The sequence below is a fragment of the Mus pahari genome, chromosome 5 (assembly GCF_900095145.1).
Source record: "Mus pahari chromosome 5, PAHARI_EIJ_v1.1, whole genome shotgun sequence".
NCBI classification, from domain to species: domain Eukaryota; kingdom Metazoa; phylum Chordata; class Mammalia; order Rodentia; family Muridae; genus Mus; species Mus pahari.
The window spans coordinates 63,542,973-63,552,446 of NC_034594.1; the positions used below are offsets into that span (position 1 = coordinate 63,542,973).

At 40.1% G+C, this 9,474-nt stretch overlaps 1 protein-coding gene across 1 annotated transcript in view; it reads left to right on the forward strand.

The window, feature by feature from the left end:
• Psmd1 (proteasome 26S subunit, non-ATPase 1) overlaps window positions 1-9,474 on the forward strand; it is a 72,252-nt gene that overhangs the window by 55,903 nt on the left and 6,875 nt on the right. The window contains exons 19-22 of the mRNA XM_021197524.2: window positions 2,912-3,014; window positions 4,597-4,766; window positions 7,077-7,169; window positions 8,805-8,891. Coding sequence (XP_021053183.1) covers window positions 2,912-3,014; window positions 4,597-4,766; window positions 7,077-7,169; window positions 8,805-8,891 — 453 coding nt within the window. The remainder of the gene's footprint in view (window positions 1-2,911; window positions 3,015-4,596; window positions 4,767-7,076; window positions 7,170-8,804; window positions 8,892-9,474) is intronic.

Here is a 9,474-nt window from a genome sequence, read left to right on the forward strand (position 1 = left end):
GACCACATTTCTTCATGCTTTTAAATATAGCAGCTATCATATGAGTAGCTTTTATTTCTGCTTTTGATGTTGCACTGAGCCTTTGGAAGTTACCCAGCTAAGCAGTGTCATTAAAGAATGAACCTCCTCAAATAACCATATAAATATTTATTCACTTGGACCTCACATACGGCTTTCACATTGCTTCTATTGTCAACTAGACAAACGTTTAGCCATCCTCATTTCCTGGCTATAGAATTCCAGTGATTAAACCAGGGGTTGGGGTGATAGATAGCTCATCAGGTAGAGCGTTTGCTGTGTAATAATGGAGGCCTGAGTATGGACCCCAACGCCCGTGTGAAAGTGACACATGACCACAAATGCACTTGTAACTCCAGCACTGTGAGGAACAGACACAGGAGGATCTCTGGGGATTACAGCTGCCAGACTAGATCCAGGTTCAGTGAGAGACCCTGTCTGAAGGGAACAAGCAGAGAGTGATATGGTGGTACTCTGGCACTCTTCTCAGGCCATACACACAATATATATATATATATACCATACACATACAATAAAGTACTTATTAAAACGAAGCTGCTATGGTGGTGCCTGCTTTAAATCCCAGGAATTCAAGGCTAGCCTACATCAGTAAGTCTAAGGCTATTCTGGGTTACTTGAGACCCTATATAAACAAAGAAAGAAAGAAAAATTTTCAGAGCTGAGCATGATGGCACACGCCTTTAATCTTAGCACTTGGGAGGCAGAAGTAGGCACATCTCTGAGTTTGAGGCCAGCCTGGTCCACAGAACAAGGTCTAGGAGAACTGGGGTTATACAGAGAAACCCTACCTCAAAAAACCAACAAGAAGAAGTACTCTTAAGAACTATCATATTTAGAAAGACACGGTACAGCAATTTAAATAATTTTTTTTTTAATAATTGCAAGTTATGATCTTGAATGGAGTCTTAACTGAACAAATAAAGTACTCTCCTATCTTCAGGTTGTATCAGAATTATGAGTACTAATTAAGAATGTTGAAATAGCACTGGCAAGATGGCTCTGTGGAGGAAGACATCTGCCAGCAGCCTGATATCAGAGTTCCCATGTGATAGGGAGACATCGACTCCTACAAGTTGCTCTGTGACTTCCACATGTACATTGTCATATTCATGCCCCCACAAACATACAGATGCATAAAACAAATACTATGTGGTAAAGGTACATTTTAAAAATAAAATAAAAATTTTTAAATTGAAATGCAATTAATATAAGTTGGCTGTGAAATGTAAATGTTTTCATGCCGACTACAAAAGCAGAACTATGTCGATAATGTCAAATTTTAAAGAGAACAAAATGAATCCTCAGAGTTCTACTTTTTCAAGTCAGTACTTGAAATTAGTGGAAGCAGCTTAAAAGCAAGCGTCAGGGCATTAAGAATTATCCCATGGGACTGGAGAGGTGGATCAGTGATTAGAGCACTGCTGCTCTTCCAGAGGTCATATATGGCAGCTCACAACCACTCCAGTCCCAGGGGACCTAGCATCCTCTTCATGCTTCTTTGAGCACCAGGCACACACATGGTTCAGAGATTTATACATTAAAAATAATTTTAAAAAGAAATGCAGCCCTTTCTCAGAGGAATGCAAAAGAAAATGACCTTGGATATTTTGTAAGATTCATAATGGAAATCAGAATGTGTAGTATCATGCCCTAACACTTAGCCTGCACATTGTGCCCTTGGTTTAAGTAATACCAGTATGTTTTTGCCTTGTTTCTGTCAGTTTCTCACTTGTCCACACTAAAAAACATAAACCCCAGATCATAGACACATTTCTGTATTAGTAACACAATTTAGAAAGGCTTGAGTGTCACACTTAACCTTTTCATGGGCTCTTAGAGCTGTTTTCTCTCAAAAACAAAACTCTTTTTTCATGAATCATCTATTTTTGTCTTGTTAAATGAGATCCACTGTAAGAAGTTTATTTGAACATTTATATAGTAAATACAGTATATAAACATCAGATGAAAAGTTATACTATAAAAATAAGTTCTGCCACAGAATCACACTGTCCCCTTCAGACCAATACAGAGAAGAGATTCTGAAAGAATGTGTGCTAATCTCATTATATCAGGAAACTCAAATCTGGTGTTTTCTGCTTTTGGCAGATTTGGGAAGCTCCATGATCATGTGCTTCTTGACCAAGCAGACTTCTTCCTGAGTGCCTACCATTTGAAAGCACTGTCGGGAAAACAAGGAAGTGTAAGCCGTGGAAGGAGCATAAGATAGGGCCCATCTCCACCCAACAGTTAAAGAAACCACTTTATTCATTACGAATATTCTAGAGGCATTTTTATGTGAAATTTGAATATATCGTAATTTCAGGAAAACTTAAAAGCATACAAAATTACTGGTAATCTCACCCTAAATCAAATCATAATTGATTCTGGGCAAGTCTTCAGAAACTGATGTGCATTTAGAATGCATGTCTTTAATGTTTGTGAATACACTCACACAGGCTGGGTGAAGGGTAATTTACTTAAGTTAGAGCTGAAGAGCCATGCCTGTTAGGAAATCTGCTCGGTTGACAATAAGCAGAATAGCTGTAATTCGGAGTGCTGCAAAAGCCATAGTGTTTGCTGGGACTGTGGGCCTGCTGACTGGCTGGTACAGAATGAAAGCTTATTCAGTATTCCCATGAGTCTGAGTCACCCACTACGGAGTGAGGGCTGAGAACAGCTAGTGCTCCCACACCAGGAAGTCAGAACACTGATTTCAAGCACAGAACTGTTCTGCCTTCACATCTGGTCTGTCGCCTTCTAAATGCTTTGAAAATGAGAACAGGGTCTCAACACCGTTAGTGCAGTTCATTGGGTGTTCTTTAATGGCATGACAAATGCACAGAGACTATAATAATTCTTCTTACTTCTTCAGGTGAATCAGTTCCGGCAGCTGTATTCCAAAGTCATCAATGACAAACATGATGATGTCATGGCCAAATTTGGCGCTATTCTGGCCCAAGGCATACTGGATGCAGGTGAATGCTCTTAGGCCTTCCAGATACGTTATGTAAATCTAATGAAAAAGCTAATCCAATACTCTGTGTGACATAATGGAAATTGAGTCTGAAGCAAATTGTTCCAGAGTTAAATTTGAGGAGAGTGTGGTTTACAGAGATAGTTTTCCATTATTCAAGCACAAATGTATATATTCCAGTGCTACTCCTTCCCTGTACTCAGACACACCCTGTCCCCTCTTGCCTCCCTGCTGAAGACTGAACAGGACATCACCTGTGGAGTGTGATTATAATTATACTGCTGAGTAACTACACAGCACCTGGGTTTTTGTTGTCCTGTGTTTTTTTGTTTTTTGTTTGTTTGTTTGTTTGTTTTGACACAGTGTTTCTTCTTGTAGACCAGGCTGGCCTTGAACTCACAGAGATATTCCTGCCTCTGCCTCCTGAGTGCTGAGATTAATGGTGTGCACCACCACTGCCCGACAGCATCACCCCTTTATAAACATGTTCTATAAGTTTTCCCAATTGGCCCTTAACTTACATTGTCTCAACCTTTACAAGTAGCTGAGACAAGTGTACACTACCATACTCAGCAGATCCTAATCTCTTTATATAACAGTCCTATAAGCTCAAGTTCTTTTCTCTCTTTGTTCCTCATAATGTCTGCCTGATAGTGTTGTAAGGATTAGATATATTGGAGAAAAATTAGAGTAGTTCTATTTACTTAGTAATGGGCTCAGTGACTTTCAGCTGGAATTTTTTTTTTTTTTTTTGGAGGGGGGGGCTTACTATATAGTCCAGGCTAGCCTCAAATTCACACCTATTCTCCTATCTCAGCCTCCAAGCACTGGGATCATAGGTAATCACATACCACTGTGTCTGGCTAAAATCCGACTCTTTAGTTGCTAACTTGGATCTTCACTCAAATTTGGTGGCTTTCAAGCTGAATTTCTCTCTACTTCCCAGAGGGATGGATAGTCTAGAGACTGGCAAGAGGCAAAACAAGCTGGCAAAACAAGCCATTCACCTTCTCACAGTACAAACTTCTGATCAGAATCAGCTGGTTTCACTGTTTATCATAGTCTTCCTCGGAAAGCATGTTGGAGTAAAAATTAAATTGTTAGAGTTTTCCTTTTGTGAGGCTGAAGTGATGCCTCTGGTTAAGAGCACTTTCTGCTCTTGCAGAAGACCCCAGTACCGCTCCCCCTACCCACATCAAGTGGGTCAAAACCACATGTAGTTTGCGTTTCAAGGATTCAACATCCTCTTCTCCCTTTGTGGGCATCAGGCACCCACATGGTATATATACATACATTTAGCCAAACACTCACACACATAAAAATAAATCCCTGGGTACTGAGGTACATGTCTTTAACCCCAGCACTCAGGAGGCAGATGCAGTCAGATATCTGAGGGTTCAAGGTCAGCCTGGTCTACAAAGTGAATTATAGGACAGCCAGAGCTGATTAGCGAGACCCTAATTTAAAAAAAAAAAAAAAATCAATAAATAAACAAACTACCAGCTCCTTGCCTAGTGCAGTACCTAGAAACATTCATTGACATCTTAACAGGTCTCTCTGCTCATGGTTGTCTCTTTCTGCAGGTGGTCATAATGTCACAATCTCCTTACAGTCCAGGACTGGGCACACTCATATGCCTTCTGTGGTTGGCGTCCTTGTCTTCACCCAGTTCTGGTTCTGGTTTCCCCTTTCACACTTCCTGTCATTGGCTTATACTCCTACCTGTGTCATTGGCCTGAACAAGGATTTAAAGGTATGTCTGTGAATCCTGAGCGTTTTGAGATATTCTTATTATAGATGACCATATTTCCCCTTCAACTTCAGTTAGTCCTTAGCCCTTACAGAATAGAGTATGTCTGTGGATGTTTTATAAATAGTCTTTTCTTACTAGCTGTGTAATACTGGACACATCTTTTGAGAAGGAATGATGGGATAAGGGTGTTTAGTACAAAAATATGAAGAGATTTTAAAAGCTATTCTATGTATTTGGAGGGGGTGGTTTGGTTTTCATTTTGCAACAGGGTCTTACTATATAGCCCTGACTATCCTAGAATTCACTATTGTAGACCAGGCTGGCCTTGAACTCAACAGAGACCTGCCCGCCTTTGCCTCCAGAATACTTGGATGTGCTAGGCATGCCTAGCTAGTGTTTTTGGTTTGAGGGGCAGATAGTCATTCTGTATACTTAGTGATCTCTGAACTCGGGATCCGTCTACCTTAACATCCAGAGTGATGAATTCCAGGCTTGTGCCACCATGCTAGCCACTTTAATCGAAGGGCTGCAAGAGCTGGTGAAAGCTTTTAAGGGGGTAATGACAGTTTTTCCTAACGAGGATCACCCAGATGTCAGCAGAAATGTGGACAAGAGAGAATGAGGACACAGACTAACTAGTGAGGGATAAAGTGTGAGGCAGTACACACCTCAGTCATGTACTGCAGGGTTCTCTACAGCCACCACACCAGCAGGGTTATGATCCATGAGGGGGAGAAAGAAAGCAATTCAATTCAACACACTTCAGTAGTCAGTAATGGTTCAAACATGTAGTGTCTGACCCCAAGTTGTTCGTGTTAGGCATATTTAAGCATAGCATAGTTTGGTGGAAATTTTCCTGGTGATAATTAACTCAATTCCATGTGTACAACAAAGCTTAAGATATTAACTGCATTATAAACTCTTTGTGAAGTACATGTTTTCCATAAATAAATGTTTGATAGATTGAGAAAAACAAGCTCATGCATGCTATAGGTCTGGGAGAGGATCTATTATAGTCTCCATCCACACAGATAGCACAGAAGTTGGTGGCCAGGCAGAAAACAGATTATACACCTCTTTTTCTCCCTCTGAAAAAACTACTCTATGTATTTAACATTTCTGTTTCCCCTACTGTTTATCTGTGAGCACAGGGACCTCTGTGCCTACGTAACAAAGAATTGTTAGCATAAGGAACAGTACCACAGGAAGTACTTTACTACTGACAGGTACCAAGACCACCAGTGAGGGGTCAGAGAGTCTGATGGAACAAACCGATCACAGAGGTTAGAAGTTTCAGCTGCTCTGCTCCATGCCCTGGCATCCCAGCCTTTAATCACACTTCTCACGGGACTGCAGTCAGGGTGTCCTCGACCCTGTGACCTGATGAATCATCTTGCTCTCCTTTAAGGTTGAAAGGTTCTCCTTTTCAACCTTTAGATACCTCTTACATTTGGTCATCACTGTTGTTAAGATGTTTTGTTAAGTTTTCAGAATGGAAAAATTTTAAGCTCAAATTTGTCTTGAGTAATCTGTTACATTAATATTTTTATTATAGCTATATAGTTAGTTACTTTTAATTAAGTATTTCAATATTAAAACTGCTCAGTTGCAAATATTTAGCATCTTTATTTCTCAACAATATTTTGTTTTCCTAATCCCTAATATTTAACATTATCATTAAACCCCCTATGAAATCTTCAGATGCTTACAGCCCGCCAAACAGTTTTATAAGGTTTTGCTCTCCACAGTGAGGGTGAGGTAGAGAAGGTGAGTCCCACCTTAGCGAGTATTGTGCTTATTACCATTTTTTACCAATGCAAATGAGGTAAGTAAAGAAAGATTCAGGCTAGACTGCAGGTTTGTTTAAGTACTACGAAGTTACTCTTGCATTAGGCCCGTGTTAGAAAGCATGATTATGTGTTATGGGAAGTGTATACAGACTAGTAAGTTGTTGGTGTGGTACAAGGAATGGTCATGGGGGTTCAGAAGGAATATATAACTCTTTACAAAGGGCTAACAGTTGTCACCGTGCTCACAGCATGAGTAGAACTGACGCCAGTGGTCTGACAGGGAACAAAGAAAAAATGATGCCTGTTCAGTGGCAGAGCTTTAGGGTCTGTAGGGAACTTTATACCAGAATTAACCATACCGCTTTTCATAGAGTGCTAACATGGAACAGTTCTATTGTTGAACGTTTAGCTTGCATGGAAACTTTCCATCTCTCTTTGTGCCTGTATGCTTGTTATAAACAGAATACATAAGTCGTGATGTTATTTCCATGGAAAGAACAAGAGTGTTTTATTTCTTCAGATGCCGAAAGTTCAATATAAATCAAATTGTAAACCATCCACATTTGCATATCCTGCCCCTCTGGAAGTACCAAAAGAAAAAGAAAAGGAAAAGGTATGTTCTTTGAGTCTTTAACATTTGTTCTTCTTGGAGAAGCTACTGACCGTCTAGGTGATACAGTTTTCAAATGTGGTTGGTTGGTTGGTTGGTTGGTTGGTTGGTTGGTTGGTTGGTTGGAGTAGGGGCTCATTGTAGAGCCCTGGCTAACCTAGTACTAGATAGTATATCAGACTGACCTCAGACTCACAGGGTCTACCCAACTCTGTCTCTGGATACAAAGATTAATTATGTAAATGTTGGGATATCCGTGTGCATATGGGCTGTAGGGGCTAGAGACATTCTTGGAGCTGAAGGTAGAAGCAGTTGTGAGCTGCCTGGCATGGGTCCTGGGAACCAGACTCAGGTTCTGTGGAAGAGTAGTATGTACTCTTAATCATTGAGTTATCTGTTCAGTCCTGTTCTGCCTTATTGATCTGTGTGTCTGTGTCTGTCTATCTGTCTGTCTGTCTGTCTGTCTGTCTGTGTATGTGTCCAGAAGAGGGCATCTGCTTAAAACAACACCTGTGGTGACAGCTAACATTAGACTTAGATAGAAAGTAAAGGGCCTTTTCCTGTCTTGGTATCCCAGCCCTATGGACCAAGAGTGCCAGTGTGAGTCCTGAAAGTTTGCTCTGCTCTGTTAGAACAGTAAGAGTACTTTAAAACTGCTGCTGTTTTCTCCACGCCGATCTCAATGTATAACTTCTCCCCCAAATAATATAGAGAGCCATATCTGTATATTATTTATTTTATCTGATGTACATTTAAGGACATTTTTATTTAATACACTACCAGTGAGACTACAATAAAAATGTTTATGTACATACCTGTGTTCTTATGCAAGTGTGTCTGTTACTTAGAATAGAAGGTGTGGAATTGTGTGTAATTTGTGTTATTTATTTTCAGATATATTTCCTAGTTTACCTTTTTAAAATGGATAAAACTAACTTCACCAACAGTTTTTTAGCACATTCACTACTACATAATAAAGAGTAATGAATGCATTTACATAGCTGTACTGGCTATGGAGTTCTACTCAATAAAACAATCAACCCTTTCACGATGTTTATTTGAAGGAAATTGTTCTTTATTTTAGGATGTTTCATCTTAACTATTCTTTGATTGTTTGTGTTAAGTTTTGTGTATAAGTAGAGTTAATTTTACAACCAAATAAATTCAGGGTAGCAGCTGATGAATATCTTTCACAGCATCTTTATTTTACCCCATTTTCAGCATCTTGTTTCACCTTTAATTTCAAGTGAGATCCACCTAGCTAACGTCACTCACTGTGTATTACCATTACAAGCCATCCATCCAGCTGTGAGAACATCTTTATGACCGAGAATTTTCCAGTGCTTTTCCCATAAAGCCAAAAAGAACACAGCACTCAAGTCTGTGTCTCAGAAGTGGATGATAGCAAATTCACATCCAGGGCAGGTCTAAAAGAGAAAGCCCCAGTAGCTAAGCATGCCGGTGGCAGCTAGTGACGTGCCTTGACGTACTGCTTGCTTTCCCTCTACGTCTCAGGGGATTTGTTGTCCAGTTACTGACAGGAGTCAGGGACATGCTGTGGGACTGTTCTCTTAGGCTCCTCTCTTAGTATGTAAGTAAGAGATTATAACACTCTGACACCATTTTGACTATCTCCAGGTTTCCACTGCTGTGTTGTCTATTACTGCCAAAGCTAAAAAAAAAGAAAAAGAAAAAGAAAAAAAGGAGGAAGAGAAGATGGAAGTGGTAGGTATACCTCAGTGTCATATGGGTTAATGCCTGTTATCGTCCAGATTCCTTAAACACTGTTGTACTTTGCTCTTAGCCTTTTCAATTAGTTATTCTGTTGCCAGCACATAGAATCATACCATTATATTTGAAAGAGACTCTAGAAAACCATGTCTGTATTAGTTTTTCTTGTTGCTCTGACAGAATACCTACTGGAAGCATCTTTAGAGAGAAGAGAATTTGGGCTCATGGTTTTAAGGGATGCAGTCCATCATAGCAAGAAAGTTATGGTGTCTGGAGTTGTGTCTTTGACAGTGGGAGCTTGCAGAATGCCTTGCTCCTACCTTGATCAGGAAGCAGAGAAACTGGCCACACAGCTACTCTCCATCCCTCGGGCCATCCCTTCAACCAGTTAGGCCCTATCCAGAAGGTTCCCAGATGGTCACATACATGAGCTTACAGAGGGTATTTCACATTCAGACCATAGAATCTGATGCCCTTTTCTGGTGTGTCTGAAGACAGCTACAATGTACTCATATAAATTAAATAAATAATTAAATAGAGAGAGAGAGAGAGAGAGAGAGAGAGAGAGAGAGAGAGA